Source organism: Malania oleifera, chromosome 10 (assembly GCF_029873635.1).
Source record: "Malania oleifera isolate guangnan ecotype guangnan chromosome 10, ASM2987363v1, whole genome shotgun sequence".
Lineage (NCBI taxonomy): Eukaryota > Viridiplantae > Streptophyta > Magnoliopsida > Santalales > Ximeniaceae > Malania > Malania oleifera.
Window position 1 is genome coordinate 88,697,005 of NC_080426.1, and position 26,963 is coordinate 88,723,967.

At 38.0% G+C, this 26,963-nt stretch overlaps 1 protein-coding gene across 2 annotated transcripts in view; it reads left to right on the forward strand.

The window, feature by feature from the left end:
• Positions 1–12,554, forward strand: part of LOC131166358 (oxysterol-binding protein-related protein 4C-like) — a 42,614-nt gene extending 30,060 nt beyond the window's left edge. For both annotated transcript variants that reach the window (XM_058124834.1, XM_058124833.1), the window contains exons 4-8: positions 9,935–10,180; positions 10,697–10,793; positions 10,953–11,241; positions 11,614–11,716; positions 12,146–12,554. In XM_058124834.1, coding sequence (XP_057980817.1) covers positions 9,935–10,180; positions 10,697–10,793; positions 10,953–11,241; positions 11,614–11,716; positions 12,146–12,400 — 990 coding nt within the window. In that variant the 3' untranslated portion in view covers positions 12,401–12,554. The remainder of the gene's footprint in view (positions 1–9,934; positions 10,181–10,696; positions 10,794–10,952; positions 11,242–11,613; positions 11,717–12,145) is intronic.
• Positions 12,555–26,963: the final 14,409 nt, after the last annotated feature.

Consider the following 26,963-nt stretch of genomic DNA (forward strand, 5'->3'; position numbering starts at 1 on the left):
ATTTCAGGGTGATGCCCACAACTACGAACTCCAGCGAACATGAAATTAATGCACATGCAACACAAACATACCGTTTCACATACAAGAATATAATTGAATTTCACACAAGTTCATTCATATTCAATGTGCACAACTCTGAAGCACGTCACTTATGTAAGTTTCATCATTTATATAGCATTTAAGAACATTATACTCACCTGAAGTTAACCAGCAGTACAATTCAAAGTTAATGCGGTCATATAAGTTCGAGTATAAATAGGTAAAATCTCGAGGTGTGTGTGATGTGTGTGACTCAGTACACCTAGGATACCAGTGGACACCTATAGAACGGTCGCTTTGACTCAGTCTAACTGGTATACCCTCAAGAACACTCGAAAGGAATGGGTTCACTCGTCATATGTGAGGAGGAGTGTTGCGATCAAATATCCCACATACTGAAAGGAACAAACGTTAAGTATATGGAGTGGACTAGTTTGAGAAGGATCTAGCCTATCTATGTGGTGTCGGGTCATTCACCCTAGTTTCTTCTCACCTACTCGTCATATCCAATCGAGACTACTTTAGATCAACTTATTCACAAACTTGACTTGAATACATCTGAGGCATTAAACGGTTGAAGAAGCTTCATACGTGGAGAACATGTGTCATGTCCTTAAACTTTTTTTGTGGTGTTTCTGTGGAGTAGGCATTAGCATTTCATTTCATGTGTATTTCTTTTTCTTATTCTTTCTTCTGCTCATTCTTAATTTTCTGTCTTTTCTTGATCACTTATTACAATCATTACATTTCTTTTGTTATCATCATACTATCAATGGGAATTAAACTCGAACAGTGGTCCATGAACTAAGTATATCTCTAGGGGTGACTTAGCTTTCACATCTTGAGTAGGCTACAAGACTTAGGTTTCTATCTCCCCACTAGATGTCACATCTAGGCTAACAAATAAAAAACAGAGATTAGTGTACAAAGAATCGTCCAAAAGAAAAAAGAACTGAGTTCCGTGAACTCTGATTTGATGTTAATACTCAAAAGGACGATAATTAGCTCAAGGATATTTCACAAGGTGTCATAGTCACCACGGGTGTTTTCTCAGTGCTCACAAAGAACCCTAAGTGCAGTGAATCACATGAATGTGTCTATTCAGCCTCGTGAGATTCCATGTAAATACAAAAAATTATATAGCCAAATTAACACGAGTGTACTACCAATCAATTCTTCATGGAGTTACGAAGTCATATAAAGAGAAACTACGCATAAATGACTCGAGTGTGTAATTCTTAGGTTATATGCAAGTATGTGAAGGGTATAAGTCAGTGTTAATCATGGCATAATCGTGTAATTCCTCACTACTCTTTCTTTCTTTTTGATTTTTTTTTTGTTTTTTTAAAACCCAAGTAAGTATACGTGCACAGTGTCACATGCAAGTGCTCACCCCCCCCCCCCCCACAAAATTAAAGTGGAATTGTCCTCAATGTGAAAGCATAGGGGAAATAGAAAAACTGTGCACGGGAGAAACAAGGCGTACCTAGGTGGCGAAGTAATGAAAAAGGAAAACTGAACTACAAGAAAATGTACCTAAAAATTAACTAAAAATAAAATAAGGTAAAACAAAAGAAAAGAAGGGAAAGAAAAACATCACAGTTGTCTGGCGGAGGCTCTGGAGGAATTTCGTTTGGTGGGTGCAAGTCTATAAATTGAATTAGCGGGTCTCCAAATTTGAGCCGCCACAATGAATCAGTCTTCATACTTGCACGAAAGTCAGTTTCAAATGAATTAATATTCGTCAAAATACCAGACAATACTTGTGCAAATCGACTTTCTTGTTTTAACAAGAGAGGGGCTTTATTCAGCATCTTTTCCAGGAAATTTATTTCTTTACGAACTACTGTTTAAGGAAAAGTTATTGGAACAATTACCTTTAGTTCTTCAGAAGTATTAGCATTAAAAGTTTTACCTGATTCCTTGAAAATTAGACTCTCACCAGTCTGCTCACGCTCTTTAACGGGTGTACCAATCATCATACGACTGTGGAGGTTTGCTTCAGCATTAGGCTCCTTGACATTTAATTTAGTCGGGAGTGAAGGTTCCATGGTTGCCAAGCTCTGAAGCTAAGGTACCACAGGTTGGTACTCCTTATTAATATCAACCTTCTCATTAACTGATTGCTTCACTTCTAGGCCCATTTCTTCTGATTTTTCTTGGACTTCATCTGTTTCAGTCGTACTTTCAAGTGCCGGGACAACTAGTTGTCTGTCAATGAACATTTCAGGTTGGGGAACTTCCTTCCCGCATCTCGAAGTAATGTCGGCCTCTTTTGTCTCAAGAGAAATATCGTGTATTTGTTGTTGTGGCTACTAGTAGTCTTGAGGACTAGGCTGAGGTTCCACGAGCAATTCCTCTTTTTCTAAGATGTCCAACTGCGTGCTTATCGCATTAGTGGTGTCTCGCAATTCATTATAGTGATTGACTTGAGTCTGCATGAACTGCTGGAGCATATTCGCCATTTGTGTCATGCTATCATCAAGAAGTCCTGATGGCGTACAACTCTGAGGGATTTGTTGTGGCTGATACCGAGGTAGAAGGGTGTCTGGGTAGTATGTTGGCTCGTATGTATCTCCCCCACTGATTGTGCTGATAAGGTGTACTGTCATGGGTGCTTGATTGTATCGTGTATTCCACTGTGGGACACTTTTAGTTAGGTAATCAAAGAATGATAGTACCTGATCTGAATCCTTGCTGAAGGGTTCTCCATTGCACATGGTCTGGACAAAGTGCTTGCAATCAGGGATAAGAGTAGTATAAAAACAATCAACTAACCTCCATGAGTCAAACTCGTGATGTGGACAAGTACTTAGCAAATCCTTGAATCGCTCCCAGCACGTCCGAAAGGTCTCGTCACCCTGTTGCACAAATTGAATAATCTGTTCCTGCAAAAATTGAGTTTTCTGTAAGGGAAAAAATATATGCAGAAATTCGCGCTCCATATCAGCCCAATTAGTGATAGAGTGAGGTCTCAATGAATGAAACCATATCTGTGCCCCATCCTGCAAAGAAGCAAGAAATAGACGCAGTCTAGTAGATTCATTATTTCTAGCATGAGAGAAAAACATATTGCAGGCTAACTCGAACTCTGATAGGCGCTGATAAGGGCACTCATATTTCGTCTCGTAGAACTTGGGTAGCAATGACGTCCTCCCGCGTTGCATCATGAAATCAAGTTCTTCATTAGGTAAAACAGTAGAACAGGGTGCAGTGGTGTATTCAAGCTGCAAAAAGTCCATCATCGTGCGTGGTGCAGGTGCAGTCATATTCATTTGTTTATTTTTTTTTCATAACTCAATTTTTTTTCTTTTTTCTATTTTTTTTTTTTTCCCTTTTCATAAGACTAATTAAAATGACGGAAAAAACACTAATTTGAGACTAAGACCGACATTCCCGGGCAACGGCATCAAAAACTAATTCACTTGAAAAATGAGCAATTCGGAAGCTATTCCAAGTATAGGAGTTACGTCGTGTAATACTCAGCCCAAGGGTTAGATTGTCTTCTCAGGGAATGCGTTTTAATCTCAAATTTTACGTTTTTTCAATCGAAATTAAAAGGTTACTGAACTCAGTTCAGATTCAGAGTTTTCAAGATTGGTTGAGACTTATTTTGACAAATTAATTGAACACGCGAATTAAAACCCTAGTCTTAGCATGCACTGAATTAAATAACAAGAATGGAAACCCTACGTCTAATCATGCAAGCATCGAAACACGCGTTAACTAAAGATGGTAACTTTAAACACGTAATTAAAACACGCAATAACGAAACTCATTCAAACACATACGTAGACGATAAAAATCGAACCTTTAACAAGAATCAAGAACTCGAACCAAAATCACAATTTAAATGTAGACACAAACAAAAATTTAACGTTTAAACAACTCAAACGATAACGGAACACAATAAAAACACGAGCTTTAATAAAACCGATCCTAACTAAATCGAACTTCAATAAAAAAAAATTAAACCTTGAAAAAAAAGACAACTAATTTTAATTTCTTAAAAGCAAAAAATTTTTTTTTTTCCCTTTTGTATTTTATTCTTTTTTTTTCAAGAAACAAAACTGAATAAAATTCAACAGAAATTAATTCGAGCAAACAAAAAAAAAAAAAAAAAAAATTTTAATCTATTAATGAAATTAGTTAATAAAACAACTTAACAATTATTTAAAAAAAATATGAATCTTACTAACATCTTAACCATGTCCACTATCAATACAAAAAAAAATAAAATAAAATAAAAAAGAGAGAGAGAGCGAGAGAGAAAGCCGTATTGCAGTGGAGAAGCTTGGCAGATTCTGTGATCCGTGGTTGGGATTGGAGAAGATGGTGGCTTCCGGATGGTGGCTGGCTTCGGGTGCTGCTGGTGAAGTGGATTTGGTTGCAGCTGTGGAGGCTCGAGATGCTCTCGGGTTTGTTGCAGCAAATGGAGCAAAAGACCTTGGTAGCTCGGCTGGCTGGTAGGGTGTTGCCGCTGTGGAGAGTTGCTGGTGTTGCAGAGGGAACCCTCAGGTGACTGCGGAGCTGGAGCCGGAGCAGGAGAGTTGTGTTGTGGTTGCTGGCCGGTGGATTTGCAGAGAAGTTGCAGAGAGGAACAAGAGGGAGAGGGGAGACTGAGGGAGAGCCGAAACAGAGAGGGAAGGAGGGTGAGAGCAAGGTAACTGAGAGAAAAACTGAGTGAGAGAGAGGGAGAGAATGAGGGAGAGACTAAGGGTTGAGAAGGAGGAAGGGCAGAGAGTGAGAGAGAGGGAGACCAGGGAAGGAGGAGAGGAAGGGAGAAGGAGGGAAAGAGAGGGAGAGCAGAGGGTGCACGGGGGTGCACCGAAAAGGGGGAAGAAAGAAAAATATAAATAGAGAAGGGGGAGGAAACCTAGACTTGGCACCCAACATGGAGGACTTGACCCGACCCAGGAGATCCGACCCGGCCTGCATGGCCGGGTCACATCAAGCAGCTTTATTATTTTTTTTTTCTTTTTTTTTTTTTTCCATTTTTCTCTTCGTAAACAAGGCCCGTTTTGACTCTCCTAGAGCTCGTTTCTCTCGAAGTTTAAAACACAGAAGTTGTAGATACTCTTCTCGTCTTTCTCCAAAAATTCGAATCGTCTCGATCGGAGCTCGGATGGGAAAGTTATGCGCGAATTACGAACTTATACCGGTTTTAGCTCCCGAGAATTTTTCTGCGATAAAAAATGCCAAAAATTCATAAATTGCTCAATAAAACTCAGAAATTATAAATAGGGTACTTTGTTAGAATATTGAAAGTAATTAGGCATTTAATTAGAAATATAAGCCCTAATGCCCGGATTAAAATGACTAATTATGCAGTTTAAGCGCGTAATCAGGTATAGAAGTATCTAGATCTCCTATGGGAACTGTTTTGTCATAGAGGAAGTATGTTCCTTATTTGTTAGATGAAACAGATTTTTGGGGTCCAAATTGGTTGATACACCTTTGGATCTTGACAAGAAGTTAGTGTTGGATAAGGGTGATTTGCTACCGAATCCTAGACAATACAGGGGCCTTGTTAGAAAGTTGAATTATCTCACAGTTACTCGGTCGGATATATCTTTTGCAACAAGTGTTGCGCGTCCATTTCTAGATTCTCTAAGGACAAGTCATTGGGATGCAGTAATTTGCATCTTGAGATATCTCAAAGGTGCACCTGGGAGAGGTATTTTATATTGTGATCATGGTTACACTTATATTCATAGATATAAAGATGCAGAATGGGCTGGGTCACCTTTCGACCAAAGGTCCACAATCGGGTGCTGGATCTTGGTTAGTGGTAATTTGGTTTCTTGGAAGAGTAAGAAATAAATTGTGGTGGCTAGGTCAAGTGTTGAATTAGAATATAGAGTTATGACTCTCACTACTTGTGAACTTGTTTGGTTAACGTGTTGGAAGATTTCAGTATTTTGCATTCTTAGCCTATGAAGTTTATGTGTGACAATCAAGCTGCTCTTCATATTGCCTCTAACCCGATCTTTCATGAGCAGACGAAGCACATTGAAGTTGATTGCCACTTTGTTCGGGAGAAACTTGTGTAGAAGCTCATTAAGAAGTTTGATATGAAGCTTGTTGATTCGTTTACCAAAGCATTAGGGGGTGCTCGTGTTAATTTATTTGTAACAAGTTAGGTGCATATGAAATTTATGCTCTAGCTTGAGGGGGAGTGTTAGAGGTTATTTATTTCTTTTAGTAGAATTATTATTTAGTGTGTTAGCATGTTAATAAGTGAGAGTTAGTAAGGGTATTATTGTCATTAGAATGTATTTAATTTGTATTATAAATGGAGGGAGAGACCTATCTTCAAGTTGGTCATTCATTTTAATCAAATCTCAACAGGTACTAGAGGAACCCTGGGAGTAGGAAGGATACCGTGGCCTGACCTAACTAAATATGTGGAGTCGTGAAGGTGCCTAATAGATGGCTCAATGTCTTCCACAACAGGGCATTTACCTAACATCCTCAAGACTTGTTGGTTAAAATGCTGTGTGAGGTGCTCAAACTTTTGATCCATGGACTCTTGAAGGGTGTCTAATTGGACAAACAAGGACTGGGTGTCATTTGGTGCAAGTTCAATGGAATTGGGGTCAATGATTTTGTTGGTGACCATGGTTAATGCAATATGTTGCAATTATGTTGAGGAGGACTAAACTTGACTATGAATGACATCAATCCTAAAATTAATACAATGCACCAACATGAAGCTACAGAACATAATGCATATGAATGGATATGGTCTCTCATAACATAACATAACATGGGATTGACTAGGTATGGGTATGAGCAACAATGATGAGTTAGCTAGGGGAATTTATAGAAGGAAGGGCAGTTTTTCTTTTCCTTTTTTTTTTTTCCTTTTTTAGTGTAGTAAGAAACTTGTATTTATGAAACTATGAATTTTCTCTAGCCATACAAACAATAGTCAATAAAATGTGAGAGTTTGTTCACCTTGCCAATGAATTGGAGCACAAATTGATTTTACCATTGAATTACAATGTTAGTCCAACAATTTCTCAAGTCCCTACTCTGATTCTCAGGAAAACAGCCGTCAAACAGTAGTGGGAACTCAATCTAAATTTTGACAATGCTTCAAAATTCTGAAATTTGCTCTGGCAGCCCAATATTAGGCTGTATTTGATCTTAGGAATGCAAGCCAAGCTTGATAACTCAATTTTTCTTCAAAAAGCTTCAAAATCTCAGGAAAAAAGTTCAAATGCTCAAGGCAGGAAGCAATGTCTTGCGAGTCTGAGCAAAACAGGGGAAGTTCGGCAACTTCCCCAAGTGCATGGCTGGTGCGTGGAGCTTGTGAGCTGCTGGCGATGGACCTCTGGAAATGGGGTTCCAGCTGGTAGTAGATCAGGGGGTAAGGATTCCAGTGATAGTGGAGGTGTAGCAAAAAAAATGCAGGAAATAGGGGATTTAGAAGGGCAGATGGCTAGGGTAGTTTGAGGTGGCACATGGGGGCCACTCTCTAGTCAGATGGAGATGATATTGCAAGGGGTTTTGGTGGTGTCTGATTGTAGTGGTAAGGAAGGTGTTGCGATTTGGTTGCTGGAAAAGGGTGCTACAGTTTTGAATTTCTGGGAATTCTGACTTCAAATGGCTGCATGGTGATTGTGGTATGCTCTGATACAAATTTGATGTAGGACAGATTAGAATTTATATATATAGATAGAATTTATAGCATCAGAAGAAAAAGATAAGAAGAAGAAGAAAGACAAGCAGCCAGCAGCAGTAGGGAGACAGAAGATAAAGAGAAGAACAGAGCAGAACAGAGGTGAGAGATAGAATTAGAAGAGAGATGAGATAAGGAAGGAGAAGAGAGGAAGAAGAATAGCAGGACCTGCAGGAGAGAGAGAGAGAGAGAGAGAGAGAGTTGGAAACTGCAATCTGATTCAAACAATAACCGTACATCCCCTAGCATGTCCAGCATTTAAACCACTAGTACAACAAACACATATTTACAAATAGGACCCAACCAAACACATAATTACAAATACTAAAAGAAGTCTCGAAAAAAATACAAAGAGAACCTCCATACACATATTTCCTGAACCTATGCCTAAAATACGTGTGCTGAATTGGCGGCCTAGGGGGTATAGGTGGTCCTCCATCACCTATTTTTGTAATCTTTTGAGTGTTCGTATATTTTTGGAACTAGGGTGGTATTTATAGGTGTTAGTAGACCAATAAGGCTGAAAGGGTAAGTTAGGAGGAAAAATGGGCAAAACAGGCATTTTCTGCACAAGAAAAGCTAACTGGACCCAAAAAAAAAGAAAAAAACACATGGTGCATGCAGCCCACACATGTGCACATGCATTCGCATGTGCATTGAAGCACCATTATTATTATTATTATTATTAATTTTTAAATTTCCCAAAAAATCACCTGTGATGTGCGCACAATACTTTTTACATTTGCATATTGACCATCATCTGTGAGTGTTGCCTCTTGATTAATTTGTATTTCTTTCACTTAAAGCATTGCAGTGATTGATGCATAATATATCTCTTGCCAAAATTAAGATCGATCATACTGTTTGGGTTTGTTAGAAGTAGCAGTCCTTGGTAAATTTTGGGAAAGAGATTGAATACTAAAGCTCATGTCAAAATGTTAGGCTAGAATGCGATAGGTAAATGTTAAAATTTTGATGTTTTCTTTTCGTGAGTATCTCATTTAGCTGCATGATCCAAAAATACTTCAGTTTAAGTGTGTATCCTTGAGCTCAATATCAGGTTTTGGCTTCAAGAATCAGCCCATCTCAAAATGGGGTTAAGGTTGCTTACCGTCTGCATTTCCTAGGCACTGCTATAAGCGGGTAGCCAGGTACCTTGCCCGTAGCGGCTAGGGCTATCTTTTTTAAACCATCACTTCCAAAGGAAGATTTCTAGTTGACTTTTCACTTGTTTATTCTGTTATCTATTATTCTTCTTGTTCTGGAGTCTGGATTAAGGCATTGAAATGCATTTTTCAAGTTTTTTCACAATTAAAAAATTGTGCGGTTGTGTCCATGGGTTTCACTTTAGTTTGTTGCTTTCTTCATGCTTCTTTAGGAGGAGAGTGAAAACAAAGAATCGTGTTTTTTAATTTATGATTGCTTTATTTCTTCCTCATCAATTTCGCTTGCTTCTGAACCAAACACATCCCTGTTTCCTGTAATTTTGAGTGAATTGAAAAAATAAACTGATAGAAGTGATAAACAAGTAATTAGGCAAACAGGAAAATTAGAAGAAGAGTACTCACAACACACATGGCATTTTGACTTTTATGGTGTAGAACTTGTTCATGAGAAGGGGCAAAACCATTGGGTTCATTAGAGAATATTTTCTGTAACTAAATTATAAAATTATGGATCTTTTCTAGCCAAAGTAATGGGCAATCTAAATTCAAGAGATTAAAATCACTTTAGTGCGTGGGTAATAATTTCTCTACCAAGTAGATTTCAAATTTCAATTTTTACCCTTTACCTTTTATATGTCCCATCCTTAACTTTTTACCTGTCGGTTATCCACATTCATTTTTATTCTCAAGGCTTAATGGAGGGCATAATTCTTTGGGTAAGCTGTTTGCTTCATAGAATGATAGGATAATAAAAACCTCTCTTATTACCAAAAAAAGCAGAAGGAAAAAAGACCTCATAAACAGAATGAAGAATTGATCAGATAAAATACAAGATTCTATGTGAATGCAACCATTCTTCTGATCCTGATGCTCCATGTGCACCATGGGTGCCAATTTCTTTACTTATTTTTTGTGCAATTTACTGTTAGCCATCTATTTGAGCATAATGTTTCAACCTTCAACCTCCATATAGTAGAATTATAATTGTCAGTGATGGTATCAGTGACAGGAATAACATGGTGTGTAATTTTTCTAAGTTCAGCTGCCACCCCTCTTCAACATTCCAAAGTCGCAACTTCAGTGTTATGGGGAATCAGTGTACTCTGTTGGTGACGATATTTTGACTAGGTGCTTCAATGGGAACAGTTCACTCGAGAGATTTGCATCTGTTGTTGCATGGAGCATATCTGCTTTGCGCCCTCTGATCTTTGGTGTTGCTCCTTACAACCCCATTCTGGGTGAGACTCACCATGTCTCAAGGGGCAGTCTCAATGTTTTACTTGAACAGGTATCATCCTTTTCCTTCTCGAAGGACTTGTCCTTCAATTCTTTTATACTTGTAAATTGTTTTTAATTAAAGGATTCTGTAAAACTGAATGGGCCATGAAGTGAAAAATTTGGCTTCAGTTGGCTATTCTAAATTTCTAATGAAGAGCTCAGACCATGCTCCAAGTTCAGCTGCTAAATAAACAAGCCAAAGTGCATTAAGCTTGGTGTATTATGCTTCTGAATGATTGTTTTTTTTCATACAGAAAAGAAAAGATAATGGTTTTGGTGATAATAAAACTTGGATAAGCTTGAATGGGCATTTAAATAAAGTTGACAAATTTTTTATGGTTTGCCAATCAATGTGAAGCCTGCACTTTTGCTTGCACTTGACCTTTGATATATATGAAAAAATGAGTTTAAACAGGGCGACATGAATTTGAGACTTTGAGCTAAATTGCCTGGCTTGAATTGCCAATGATTAAGATTGTGCTTCATCTCTTTATCATTATTGAACTCTTGTGCAACATGCTTGCAGGTTTCACATCACCCTCCAGTGACTGCTCTTCATGCCACTGATGAGGAAAATAATGTTGAAATAATATGCTGCCAACATCCTGTTTCTAAATTCCATGGTATGAGTACTTCATCTAGCATCCTTGATCAACGATGGAAACCCCATCCAAAAATTAACTTTTTTTTTTTTGGACTGTTTGAATTAAGTGAAATGGTCAGTGCATCCTATTAAATTTTTTAACTGCACATCTTTAGAAAAAATAATATAAATGATGCAGGTGCTTCAATAGAAACTGAGGTAATTGGTAAAAGGCAGCTGAAACTCCTGAATCTGGGGGAAAACTATGTGATGAATTCTCCGAAGCTTTTGGTCAGATTGTTGCCTGTACCTTGTGTTGATTGGGTCGGTACTGTTAGAATCCGGTGTGAAGAGACCAGCCTTCAAGCAGAGTTATGTTATAGAGGTTCTTTTCTGGGCCGAAGGGGAAATCAGAGGTCTGTTAAAGGAAAGATTTTTGAGTCATCGTCATCAAACACTATTTTTGAGATCGATGGCCATTGGGATAGGTATGTATATATCACTGTTGGTTTCCTTTATTTTTTTGCATTATTATTCGAACCTTAGTCCTTCAGAAACATCATTATAAAATGCACTCTCTTATTCAGGCTTGCATTGCTGGTTAATAGTACCAAAAATTATTTTATGACTTTTTAACTGCCAAATTAAATGACTAAAAATTAGTTTGTGAAAGAACAGTTGCAAAATTCTTTAGTGCCATAGTGCGGAATGTGTTCCATTTTCTGTAAAAGAACCGAGGGGCTTTTACGGCACCTGCTTCGTGTAAATTTGAAACAAAGATGTTTATTTTGACATTGGTCATGCATCTGTTTAATGTATGAATGTAATTATATATTCTATTATTGTTTTTCAATATGCAGAATTGTTACAATGAAACGTGTCAGTGATGGGGAACTGAAGGTCTTACACAATGCAAAAGAAGTTATTTCAGGATTAAAAACTCCTACAGTTAAGGATCCAGAGGTAATCTAGCATCATGGTTCAATGTATATTACTATGCATATATACATTGTATTGAGAATCTGTGAGCAAAGATCGGCCTACATCTAAATCAATTATATTCTTTTCAGTTTGGGGACCGCCCAGTGTCATGCAATCTATTTAACTATATGCATCTACAGATTGAAATAACTGTATAGTTTCTCTAGAGCATGAAATCCTCAACGTGGTTATTTTTCTGAATTGTCAGAAACGAGACCAAGGGCCCAAACTATGAATTTTCAAAACAATGTTTGTGAATTATGTGAATAAATAACTACACCATGAAAGGAAACATCTTGAAAATTATGAAAATACTGTCCTGTTGTTTCTAATTATCTAAATTAAACAACTTTGGCATAACTTCTTGTTTCTTGGTCAGGCTTGAATTGATTTTGAGGTTTGTCAATGCAGGGAGTGTGGCCAAGTGAATCAGTAGTCGTCTGGGGTGAGGTGAACCGAGGCATCCTGAGCAAGGACTGGGAGAAGGCAAGAGAAGCAAAGAAAGCAATTGAGGAGAGAGAAAGAAAGCTCTTGAGAGAGAGGGAGTCAAATGGTGAAACTTGGGCTCCCAAGCATTTCACCGTATCTCACATCGAGAAAGGTGGGTGGGATTGCTCACCTATTCAAAACTCTGTTCCTCCAGCTCCTATTGTTGCCCCCATCTAATATTTTATAACCTAGTGGCATGTGGCTGCAATTGGTGTTTCGGAGCATTTGAGATTCCAAAATTTAGTAGCTGGGCAAACTTATCCGGAAATGTAATTAATCTACTAATGTAACTTTGTGAGTTTCTGATATGAGAGTTTCCAATTGATAAGTAGTTAAGGGGTCGTTTGTTGTGACTGTCAAAAAAGAAATGAAAACTAAAAATAAAAATTAAAAATCATAAATAAAAACAAAAAAGTAGAAACCGCAACTTGTTTGGTTAATATTTAGAAAATTAATATAAATTAAAATTTTAATTAAAAATGTTAATTTTCATCTTTAAATCAGATAATTTGATAAACATATGATTAAAATAATAAAATTACAATAGGAAAAAAAAAAGAAAAAGGGGGGGCGGGGGGGGGAGATGGGCTTAACACTTATAACTCTTTTTTCAATTTCAGGAAATAGGAATATGGTTGGTTTGGGTATAGTGGAAGTACATTAGCAAGTGATAGAAAAAACAAAGCAATCAACTCTTCTTACCATATAATTGGTAGATAAGAATGGAATAGAATAAGTGGAATGTAATTGAATTTATCACTTGATTTTATTATATTTTATTTAATTTTTCATTTCATTTTATTTTGATCTTATTCTATTTCACAAGCTAAACATAACAATTTCAAATCTAATGTTTGCTAGTCCTGAGTAACATAAAATAAAATTAATTGTTATATTTTTATATGTTCATAATACAATTTTTTATTTTATTTTAGTGTATCGAACAAGTCATAAATTACATGTTATTCGACTGAACCCAATTTGCCAGCTATGATTCAAATTATTGTATGAATTTTCATTTTCTCACTCCTTGCAAAAAACCAAATTATTAAATACTTAATTGAATGTCTCTTGCATGGACTATATCTAATGAAATAGTTATTATTTATAGGAATATAATTAGTTATGCGCATATAAAAAAAAAAGCTGGTAGTATAATAAAATGATAGATGATGTCAAATTTTTATTAATATATAATATAAAATAATTAATTGATTTTTTTACCCAAATTTTACTATGAAAATAAAACCTTAAAGCTTTTGCTTAGAATTTTTTCTGGGTGTAATGAATCGAAAATCCTGCTACATATTATTTGTTTTTTTCCCTATATATAAAACTCGGATACCAACTATAATATCCCGGACCTCAAGTGGTACTGGGCTAACCTATTCATCACATATATCTAACCATGTAGCGGAATCATATACATAATATTCCAAATACAATACCAGAGTTCTAAAATCACCATAATAAAATACATATCTCCTCAAAATGTTATATAACTCATAGTAAACTAAAACATAACTACATACATGCATCTCACCAATATTTACTTCAAAATCAAACACTATCTAGACTCACCCCGAAATCTCATAAGTTTGATTTCTGGTATTTCCTGAAATGTTAAAATATTATTGGGATGAAACACCTCTTAGTAAGAAAAAATAAATTATTATCAGCATGTGACAAATTAGTTCTTAGCATGGGTAATATATATATATATATATATATATATATAAATATAATTATTAATTTAACAGTAAAAAAACTACATTTAACTGTAACTCCCACCTATAATGGAAAATATATTTATCTTCTACTCAAATATACTTTAACTTAATAAATAAACCTGTTTTCATAAATTTGCATAAATATATTCATAGTATAATTTCTTTTCTTTCTTCCCTAATGGTACTGACATACTATCATAAATTAACCCTGCGTGATTAGGTTGTGCGACTCGAGTGCTGGACTTAACCATGACAGGTCTACTAGGTTAAGTCAAACACAACATAACTACGCACGATTGCCCATCCAATCTGGTCTGGCCATCCTACTTGCTGCAACACTTATGAGGTCAGTACACAATGGGTTTCCTACTCGCTGCAACACTTTGGGGCTAATTGGCCTCAAATATAACATGACTACACATGATTGTCCACCCAAATTGGTCCGCCCATCCTACTCGCTGCAATACTTCTAGGATCGGTACACAATGAGTTTCTTACTTGCCGTAACACTTTGGGGCTAATCGGCCTCAAACATAACATGAGTACACACGATTTGTGATACCCATGGATGAAAGACTTAAAATATTAGATGTTACAATCTATATCAACAAGGTGCACCTTTCTTTTCGGGAGCTTTCCCATAAGAACTCCATGGTTAAGCGTGCTTGACTTAGAGCAATCTTGGGATAGGTGACCACTTGGGAAGTTTTCTTAGGAAGTGTGTGAGTGAGGACAAAGCACACTGAAAAGAACACGTGTTGGTTTGTGGGGCCAGTCATTAGTCCGATAAGGTGACAACCCAAATAAAAATGAAATTTAAATAATAAAGAGGAAGGGAAATGGAAAACAGTAACAAAAGGGGGAAGTCGACTTTGTCGACGAACGTGAATTGCACTTTGAAAGGAATAACTGAGGGAATCATTAGGGCTTCATCGACGAATACAGGTGATTTGTCGACGAGGTAATAAGAGAATTTGTCGATGAATATAGGGGATTCGTCGACGAGGGTATAAGAGAATTCGTCGACGAATATAGGGGATTCGTTGACGAGGAAATACTGAGAGAGGTTTTGAGCCGACTGAATTTCGTTGACGAGGACTGAATTTCGTCGACGAAATTATTAAAGGATTCGTCAACGAATGACGTGGCTCGTCGACGAATTCTCTGCTTTATAAATATCAAAACGAAATTATTAAAGGATTCGTCAACGAATGACGTGGCTCGTCGACGAATTCTCTGCTTTATAAATATCAAAATCCGGATTTTTAACTTCCCAATTAAGCTAACTCTTTTTTTCTCTCTCTCCTCTTCGGTTCTCTCTCTTTTTCGTCGATTTCGGGCTAAATTTACGCCAGATCGACAATCCGAAGCCACCACGACGCTCCTGGGGAAGTTCTCTCTAAATCTATCGGAGCGGATCGTTGGTGAAAGTAAGTTGGAAATCATCCCTGAGTTGAGGTAAGACTTTTTAAGCCAAATTTGGTCTTGCGATAATTATAGGAAATGATATACATGTGGAAATACTGAAGTTTAATACTGGGAGTTTTCGTTTTCAGGGTATTGGCCAGGAAATCCTTCGGGTGTTAGACTAGAATATTTTGGGGGCTTTCTCAGTAGTCAGGTAAGGGGATAAACTAAGCTAGTTCTTTTTAAGAAAATGTATGTATATATATATATATATATATAACATTTGATTTCTAGAACGTAAGTATGTTTATATGTATGATTTATATTTGGGAAAATACGGTTAAAATAATGGTATGTTAAATATGCGTAAAATCTGTTCAGTGTGGCATGAGTATAAAATGTTATGAAATACTGCTTTCTGGAATGGGATTATGATACAGATTTTTATAATGGGAAAACTAGCGTATGGGCCTAGATTTTTATATATGTTTGTCGGCGTACGTGCCGTGCTATGATGTGATTTGCTAGCGTACGGGCTGTGCTATGATGTGATTTGCCAGCGTACGGGCTGTGCTATGATATGTTTGTCAGCGTACGGGTCGTGCTATGATGTGATTTGCCAGCGTACAGGCTGTGCTATGATTTGCCGACGTACAAGCTGAGTTATGATAAAATGTGTAATACCGGCATACAAGGCGATGATTTTCATGATATATGTATATATGCAAAATGATATGATTGATGTGAAAATTAATGATATGAAATATCAATGTATCACAGTTGCAACATATGTTATATGGTATCAGAACCTGGTTGGCTTGGTCTAGGCTAGCACTTGCACGGTACCGTTGCTATGTGTCCATGGCCTTCGTGATCATGATATTTGTGTTAACGACGCTGTACGGAGTGGCATGAGATTGAAAGGTTGATGTGGTTTTTAAGAAGTGTGTGATCGTCCTTGGTGTACGGACCAGGTCAGGCAGACCCATTAGACTTACAAACTGTACTTTTGACTTGGCAGTGGTCGGCCAACCATTGTTAGGTCCCGCCTTCAAGCCACACAACCCAGTCATATGGGGGTAATACATGACAACAGCCAGCTAACCTACTAGAAATTTTTTTATGCTATTATTATTATATGAGATGAAATATGTTTATGAAAATGTAGTATGTTCTACCATGTTTTGATGATATCTATGTTTTCCCAAATTTGACAAAGTGGTTATCGAATGTGTTATGTATGGTATATGTAGAACACGGAATACTCATGTTGCCACACACTAGTATTAGTTTATTTCCCTTACTAAGAGGTGTCTCACCCCAAAATTTTATAAACTTTTCAGGAGTCCTTGATAGGAGAGCGGGAAAAGCCCCGCTGATCTAGAGCTGTTGTCTGCCCTTTTTGAAGGGTAAGTTTTAGTAGGGACAGTTGGATTCTGTGGGAAGTGTCCCTAGATTTTGCTTTTTTTGTGATGTATATACTGGAATACAATGGTTGTAGTGACTCTGGTACTTATAGTAATGTGATGGATGTTTTGAATTTATTATATTGTGATCATATGTTTTCTGCTGCTTAGGCTTCCGTTATGTGTTTTGATGTATCCCTGGTACCATGGGTCCAGGTGGATTATGATCTACTGAGTTGGGATTTATGATATTGATTTTATTCAGAAAAAAAAATGTGAAAATTAAGTAGGTCGTCACAGTGTGGTATCAGAGCCAACACCCAACCGGAAGTGTGATGAGATTTACATCGCCTAAGTTTGGAAATGTGGGTTCGCAACGAGGACGTTGCATTTTATAAGTAGGGGAGAATGTGATACTAGATGGATGAAAGACTTAAAAGATTAGATGTTACTATCCATATCAACAAGATGCACCTTTATTTTCGGGAGCTTTCCCATAAGAACTCCACGATTAAGCGTGCTTGGCTTGGAGCAATCTTAGGATGGGTGACCACCTAGGAAGTTTTCTCAGGAAATGTGTCAGTGAGGACAAAACACACTGAAAATGACACGTGTTGGTTTGTGGGGCCAGTTATTAGTCTAATAAGGCCTACCCCCTGTTGTCTGGTCCAGGTGGAGGAGGAGAGACGCAGTGTTCCCTGGCAGACCCAGGTTGGGGTGTTACATGATTGACCACCCAAACTGGTCCACCCATCCTACTTGCCGCAACACTTTTGGGGTCCGTACATAATGGGTTTCCTACTCATCGCAACACTTCAAGGCTAATCAGCCTCAAACATAACATGACTATGCACGATTGCCCACCCAAACTGGTATGCCCATCCTACTCGCCGCAACACTTCTGGGGTCGGTACAAAGGGAGTTTCTTACTCGACGCAACACTTTCTGAATAGTGTGGTTGTACTGTCGGCTAAACACCCAACTTGGTCCGCTCGTCCTACTCGTCGCAACACTTCTCGGGTCGGCACACAGAGGGGTTATACTATTTGATCTAGCAAGCTAGTTACGATACCGTGCTCTGAATCTGAATCATACTAGTCCATCGGGGTTTTGATAACATATAATACTGTTCATATCTAATAAATCTATATCTTGATCTCATTTTTATAATTTTGTATAAAATCTGTCTTATCTTATTTCTGTACTCGGCATAAAGCCAGTTGAACTGCTATATCATACTAATCTCGACATATAGTCAGTTGAACTGTTATATCATACTAATCTCGACATATAGCCGGCTGAACTGTTATATCATATTGATCTCGACATATAGCCAGCTGAACTGTTATAATAAATAAATAAATAAATAAATATATATATATATATATATATATATATATATATATATATATGTCTGAAACTATTATATCATATATCTGTCTACAGCTGTTATATCATATATCTGTTTGAAACTGTTATATCATATATCTATTTAAACATATCTTATAATAATTTTGTATAAAATCATACTTGTTATGTATCGTCATAAAATATTCTACATGCTGATTTGTACTGTAAAATAACCCTACTCATGCCACACAAATTTTGAGTAGTAATTCATAATATAATAACTACTTGGGAAAAATATACCTAATTTTCCAAAACATGCATATAATAATTCATATTTACTATTTCCATATGCCTGAATATTTAGTAAAATCATATTCATCATTTCAATAATCATATCCTTTGTTAGCCCTAGTGGCTAAGGGCACTCTTTCCAGCTTATTTTGATGACAACAACCCATTAGTGGTTCTTGAGTATGATAACATTTTTCATCAAGTTCAATTCAGATATACAGGAAAATTCCAATGTAAGCATAAGGGCCAAACATGTATCGAACAAGCAAAGAGCAAATGACCATGAATAAAGTCCAACATATGGCACATCTGGAACTCAACCACTCAAGCAAAGCACTTATGATTTTTACATTGCATATATGTGTTGAGTTGTGTGTGTAGGATTGACATTGTAACTCCTGTGCATATGGTATGGTCAAGAGTATCTTGCAAGAAACGAGCAAATCACATATGCATATAGTTCATAATAGGTTAGAACATGTATTTCAGAGTTCACACATGCATATCGAGTCTCTTAAACTACATAAGATGTCAAAATGGCTTTCAAACGTATTCTATCAAACCAAGACATCTTAAAATTGGTAAAAATTAATTCTGGACAAGATAAGACTTTAACTTGAACAAAAACTGTGTTTGAACTTGTCCATATCCATGTAGGTCCTTATATAAGTAAAACAAAGGGGCTCGTCGACGAATATAGGGGATTTGTCGACAAACACATGAAGGGAGTCATCGATATACACAGGGGAATCATCAACAAAGAGATATTGAGACTACCTAAAATCTCAGAGCAGACTCGTTCGACGAATACAGGGGATTCGGCGATAAAGGTATAGTGGTGGCTCGTTGACGAATATTGGGGATTCGACGATGAAGGTACAGTGGTGGCTCATCGACGTACATAGGGGAATCAATGACGAACAGAATCTGAGACCTATTTGAATTCAGCATAGAAGACTCGTCGATGAACACATGGGTTTCATTGACGTATGCATGTGTAAGACTCGTCGACGAAATCATGAAATCATCAACGAGTGTCGGGTTGCAGACAACATTTAATGCACAGTAACGGCTATTTTTCAAATTGTCTTTTCTCCATTAATGCCCAACGGCTCTCCAGGGAGCTGCTCGTCCCTTTGCCATTTAATATGAATCTTGTTCATTCATTTCAAGTTAGTTGAGCACTTGGTTGTTAAGCATATTCATTGAGCATTCAATTCTAGGGTTCATCTTTGCTCATACTGTAATGACCTTCTTATCTAAATATAAAATAAAACATACTAAATAGAATAGTCAACCTGAACCTGGGGGTAACGGGGACACCTGTCAATCACAGCGGAAATCTAAGCAATAGTAAATATAAATCATAATCTCAAAACCATAAAATATATAATACCAAAGTCTACTATAATCCCATAATACTGTATTTATATACAATCTCCAAAAATGCCAAAATAAACCTAGGATCATACAACAAAATCTTCTAATCCTAGTACAACACTTACTCTCCTAGCGGGGTAACTTAATAAACTCAACGGTGGCCATGACCTGCCGGTCTCTTAGGGTCTCCTGAAAAATTAATTAAGTTCGGGGGTGAGACACTTCTCAGTAAGGGAAAATAAGCTAAATACAACTGTGTGGCAACATGAATATTTATTACAGTTATACATACTCAGTACATTTCATATATCTAAAAACATACATCGTAACATGGTGGAATAATCATATACTTTCATATTTTCTAATAAATTATACTGATCATGAAATGTCTGTTATAGCTAATAATGTTGAAAATATACCTATGATGAATAGTTAGCTGATGTCATGTATTACTCCCTATGACGGGTTGTGCAGCCCGAAGGCGGGACCGGACAATGGTTGGCCGACCACTACCGAGTCAAAAATGTCTGTAAGTATGATGGGCCCACCACACCCTGGTCCGGACTGCCAGGTGGGCGTCTACACTCTACACTGAAAGCCACATCGACTATCCATCTCCCACCCTCTCGTGGGGTGGTTAGCACCAATATGATCATAGATATCTGATCTATAAGCTACGGTACCGTGCTCCTGAACTGAACTAAACTAAGCTAACATATGGGTTCTAATAACATAATATACATGATAATATAGTGTTTGGCATAAATAGATTGATAGCATTTCTATAGTTTCACAAATATGGTCTCGTGCCAAACATTTCATAAATACCGCATCGTGCCAAACATTTCATAAATACAGTCTCGTGCCGAAATTATACGTAAAACATGGCCTCGTGCCGACTATCAATCACGACCTTGTGCCAAATATCTCATACATATCATTCTGAATAATAAATCAATTATCATGTATTTTCAACATCATTTTGTACTGTAACATTTCATATTCTTGAAAACATGCTTCATTCACAACAAAGTCATATCGTAATACTTTTCACGTAAAGTAATATTCATGCCACACAATTGCTGTATAAAGCCATACATAGTACTCTAAAAATCATAATTTCTGACATCTCATACATATATATACTTTCCAACATGATAGCAGTATTTTCCTGAATTTGCATTTCCTTTGTAATATACAGATATAATACATACTTTCCTGAAAATAAATTTACTCATACTTAATAATAATTTGCATGGAAAATAACTGCTTTAGTTTATTCCCTTACCTGACTACTAAGAAAAGCCTTTATAAACTCTGGTCTCACACCCGTAGGATTTCCTATTCAATACCCTGAAAACGAAAACTCTTAGTACTAAACTTCAGTATTTTCACGTGAATATCATTTCCTAAAACTAAAGTAAGACCACATTTGGCATAAAAAGCCTTACCTCAACTCAGGGATGATTTTCAACGGAGTTCCATCAATGATCAACTCTGGTAGATATGCAGAGAACTTCTCCAAGAGTGTCGTGGTGGCCTCAGATCATTGATCCGGGGAGCGACGGAGCCAGAGTCGAAGAGAGAGGAGAGAGAAACCGAAGGGGGAGAGAGAAAGTGAGAGATTTCTTAATTTTTGCATTTAATTCTAGGTTTTGGGTTATTTATAGGACTGGATTTGTCAACGAGACACGTCACCTCGTCGACGAGTCCTGTAAAAAGTTCGTTGACGAATCTACACCTTCGTTAACGAATTTCAGACTTCCCCAAAATCCTTTCTTAGTATCTTATCGTTGACGAAACTTGGCTTCATCAACGAGACCCTCTTATACCCTCGTCGACGAATCTCCTGTGTTCGTCGACGAGGCATTGATAATTTCCCTTGGTTAATATTCCCAAAGTGTAATTTCATCGACGAACGCTTGCCTCCTTCTGTTACTATTTCCATTTCCCTTTCTCTTTCTTATTTAAATACCATTATTATTATTCAGGTCGTCACATTCTCCCCTCCTTATAAAATTTCGTCCTCGAAATTTACTATTCATATAATTCATCATCCCTTATTAGGAAAAATGGTCTACTTATTTTATTACTTGCCGTCACTTATGGCGGAGGAATATCGTGGTTACATTTCAAGTCCTGAGAGATTACATATAACAAAATAAAATCCCCCCAAAACTAAAATACCACTTACTAACTAAAGAATTACATGTACCTGTAAAAGAAACACTACATATTTACTTACATTTTCTAGTTACATCTAAGATTTTTGGAACAATTGTGGGTACTTTTGTCTGATCTGCTCCTTGAGCTCCCAAGAAGCCTATTATATTGCATGATTCTTCCATAAAACCTTTAACAAAGGAATTTTCTTATTACGTAGTTCCTATTCCTTTCTATCCAGAATCTGCACTGGCACCTCCTTGTAAACTAGCGAATCACTGAGCTCTAACTCACCATAACTGATAATATGGGAAGGTTTTGGGACGTATTTCCTCAATATGGATACGCGGAATACGTCGTGAATCTTGGATAGTGTAGGTGGCAAAGCTAGCTTGTAGGCCACTAACCCCACTTTCTTTAAAATCTCAAATGGAGCGATAAATTTAGGGCTAAGTTTACCCTTTCTACCAACCTCATAACCCCTTTTAAAGGAGCTATCTTCAAAAATACATGATCACCCACATCGAACTCCAAATTCCTGCGGTGATTATCGACATAACTCTTCTGTCGACTTTAAGCTGCACTGATTCTATCCTTGATAATCCGAACTTTATCATACGCCTGTTGTACTAGCTCTAGCCCCACAACTCGCCGCTCACCCATCTCATCCCAATACAAAGGGGATCGACATCTCCTACAGTACAAAGCCTTAAACGGTGCTATACCAATGCTAGCCTGAAAACTGTTATTATACGCAAATTCCACCAGCGGCATGAATTGAGTCCAACTAACCCCAAAATATAATACACATGCTCAGAGCATGTCTTCTAGTATCTGTATTGTCATCTCAGTCTGCTCGTCTGACTGAAGATGGAATGCCATGCTAAAAGATAGTTGAGACCTTAAAGCTTCCTGCAAGCTTCTCCAGAACCGTGACGTGAAACGCGGGTTTTGATCTTACACTATAGATACTAGCACCCCATAAGAATGAACTATCTTCTAGACGTAAATCTCTGCCAAACAGCTGAGGGGATAGCTGATCTTGATAGGGAGAAAATGGGTGGTCTTAGTCAACTGGTCTACTATCACCCAAATCGCATTCTGGCAATGCGATGTCGACGGCAGCCCTGAAACGAAGTCCATGGATATATTGTCCCACTTCCACTCTAGGATAAATAACGGCTGCAACTGACCCACTGGTCTCTAGTGCTTAGCTTTTACCTGCTGGCACGTCAAGCACTGGGCTACATACTCGTCAATCTCTCTCTTCATACCACTCCACCAATAAAACTCTCACAGATCCCTATACATTTTCGTACTACTGGGATGAACTGTATACAAAGATCTGTGAGCCTCCTCCAAAATAGTCTTCCTAATGTTAGCATCAGTAGGAACACACAATTTGGAATGGAACCGTAAAGTTTTGCCCTCTGAAATACAGAATTCCTCACCTTGACCAGTCTGCACTCTGTCCATCACCTATACTAATTTTGGGTCTTCTTTCTAGGTAGCTTTAATCCTTTCCTGTAGATTAGGCTATACCACTTAACTAGCGATACATATTGCAGTATTACTCTCAATCAATCAATGTTGAATCTCTCTAAATCCATTATAATCGGACGCTGGATCTCCATAGCTGCCAATGCTAATTCCCTAGATTTCCTGCTTAGTGGATTACCTACCACGTTTGCTTTCCCTAGGTGGTAACTGATAGTACAATCAAAATCCTTAATCAATTCTAACCACCTTCTCTGCCTCATATTTAATTCATTTTGAGTGAAGAAATACTTCAAGCTCTTGTGGTCGGAGAAAATTTCACACTGCTCGCCGTACAAGTAATGCCTCCAAATTTTCAATGCGTGTATCACTGCAGCAAATTCAAGATTATGGGTAGGGTAGTTCTTTTCATAGTCTTTCAACTGTCTTGATGCATATGTCACCACCCTGCCATGCTGCATCAATACACAGCCAAGTCCCTTCAAGGACGCATCACTATAGATAGTATACCCCTTACCCCCTAATAGGATGATCAGTACTGGCGCTGTGACTAGCCTCTGCATCAGTTCCTAAAAACTCTACTCACAGCTATCATCCCATTCAAATCTGGCATTCTTCCTAGTCAATCGTGTCAGAGGCCCTAATAAAGTTGAGAACCCCTCGACAAAACGACGGTAATATCTGGCTAACCCCAAGAAACTCCTGATTTCCTGTACGTTCATTGGTCTAGCCCAATTCACTACCGCCTCAATCTTGCTAGGATCCACAAAAATTCTGTCTCCTGAGATTACATGCCCCAAAAACACAATTTTCTCGAGCCAGAAGTCGCATTTGTTGAACTTTGCATACAACTTCTTCTCCCTGAGCATCGGCAAAACCTGCCTCAAATGTATCTTATGCTCCTCATAGCTCCTCGAATAGACCAGTACATCATCAATAAAAACAACAACAAACTGATCTAAATATGGATGGAAAATCCTATTCATCAAATCTATAAATATCGCAGAAGCATTCGTCAGACCAAATGGCAAGAAACTCATAATGCTCATATCTGGTCCTGAAAGTTGTCTTCAATACATCTTCTGCTCTCACCTTTACTTGATGATAACACGACCTGAGGTTGATCTTAGAGTATATACCCATGTACCCTGGAGCTGATCAAACAAGTCATCGATACGGGATAGAGGATACTTGTTCTTGATTGTCACTTTATTAATCTCCCTGTAATCTATACAAATCCTTATAGACCCGTCCGTCTTCTTCACAAACATCACTAGAGCTCCCCACAGAGATACACTAGGTCGTATGAAGCCCTTATCAAGCAAATTCTGCAACTGATCTTTTAGTTCTGCCAACTCTGTTGGTGCCATTCCGTACGGTGCTTTAAAAATCGACGTTGTACTTGGAAGTAGATCAATAGAGAAATCCACCTCATGATCAGGCAGCAGACCTAGTAATTCATATGGGAACACATCTGTAAATTCTTTCACCACAGGTGTATTGATAGGCTTCAATTCATTTCCTGACCATTCCTTCACAAAAGCCACAAATCCCTGACAGCCACTCTAGAGCAGTCTCCTCGCCTGAACAGCTGAGACCATCTGAGGTTAAGATTGCATTCATGACCTTATAAATTTGAATTCTAGTTTCCCTGGAGGTCTGAATATCACTTCTCTGGCACAACAGTTTATAATAACAAAATTAGCTGCTAGCCAATCCATACCGAAAATGATGTCAAACCTGTGCATATCTAGCACCACCAAGTCAGTAGATAAAATTCTCCTTTGAACATCATCTGGACAACCATGAAGCATCCTACTACATCTCACAGCTGACCTGGTTGGTGTAGCCACTAATAACCCGACATCTAATGATTGTGTTTCAACCCCACACAATTTAACACACCCCAAGGACACAAACGAGTGTGTGGCACCAGAATCAAAAAGTGCAATAACTTTAAATGAAAACATATTAACCGTACCTGTCACCACATCACCGACTGCCTCAGCATCGCCCGACGTCAAAGCAAAAACCCTGGTTGGGGTCATATTTTGCTGTTGGCCTCCATGTGGCGCCTGGTAGCCTCCTTGAGCAGGCATAAGAGCAAGAGTAGCACCAATCTATGCCGGACACTCCCTCATCATATGTCCTGACTCCCCGCACCTATAGCAAACACCTCACCCGACATGACACTCCCCAGATCTCTCTACCAGCAAGACGAGCAAGATGGAGATGGCTGCACACCCTGAAAACCGTGATTTCTAGTCACCAATCTCCGATCTCTATAATAGCCACCTCTTTTCCATGAACCACGGCTGACTCCCTACTGGGAACTAGAAGGTGCGGATCTCTTCTTTTGCCTCTGCTCCTCAGCCTCCAACCATTCCCCAATCTCCGCTATAGTGGCTCTATCCACTAGCTCAGCAAAATCCTACAACTTCAGAATCGACACCTGCTTATAAATTTTTCTCCTCAGGCCTTTCTCAAACTGCGGTACCTTCTTCACTTCATCTAATATGATGTATGGGGCGAAGTGAGATAATTCGATAAACCTCGCCATGTACTGTTGTACGGTCTGCTGTCCTTGCTTCAGATTCAGGAATTCCTCAATCTTAACTTCCTTAGACGAGGCTGGAAAATACCTGTCGAAGAATGTCTCCTTAAACTGCTCCTATGTCATCTCCATAGGTACTATCCTTTGCTGCTCTAATAATCTCACTGCCGACCACCATCTCTCAGCCTCCCTAGTCAGTTTATAAGTGGCAAACAGCACCCTCTGCTTCTCTTAACACTGCAGCACTGCAAATATTTTCTCGATCTCCTGCACCTAGTTTTTCATGATTGCAAGATCTGTTCCCCCTGAGAAAGTTGGATGATTCATCTTTATGAATTTCTCTATCGAGCTACCATGACCTGCCGATGGACCACCCTGTTCCCTCGAACTCTTGACAATTTCTGCCATAGCCTACTGTGCCACGTTGCGTAAGACTGCATTCGAATCACTGCTTGTAGTGCTGGACGGCACCCTCATTCCCACTAGCATGGGCACTACTGCCACCAGGGTCCATCTTGAAAAACAAGTAACTTAACTTAGAACCCCCTTCTCTATACATATCATCCAACTCATATAATATATTCTCCTAATTAATTCATCTCTCCTGATCTTAATTCAAGGTTCAATCCTGTAACCTAGATACCCAACCCAACGATAGTTTACCATGACTTTCCTGAAATCGTCACCCTAGGAAAATCACACAAACCACCACGAAAGTATTGCATCTAGACTAAAAAAACAGACCTCAAATCCTTTTATCCTATACTCTGGTATTATTACTGCTGCACTTTAGAGTCTACAGAGCCTAGTATCCTAGGCTCTGATACCAAACTGTAATGACCTATTTATCTAAATATAAAATAAAATATACTAATAGAATAGTCAACCCAAACCCGAGGGTAACGGGGACACTTATCAATCATAGCGGAAATCTAAGCAGCAGTAAATATAGATCACAATCT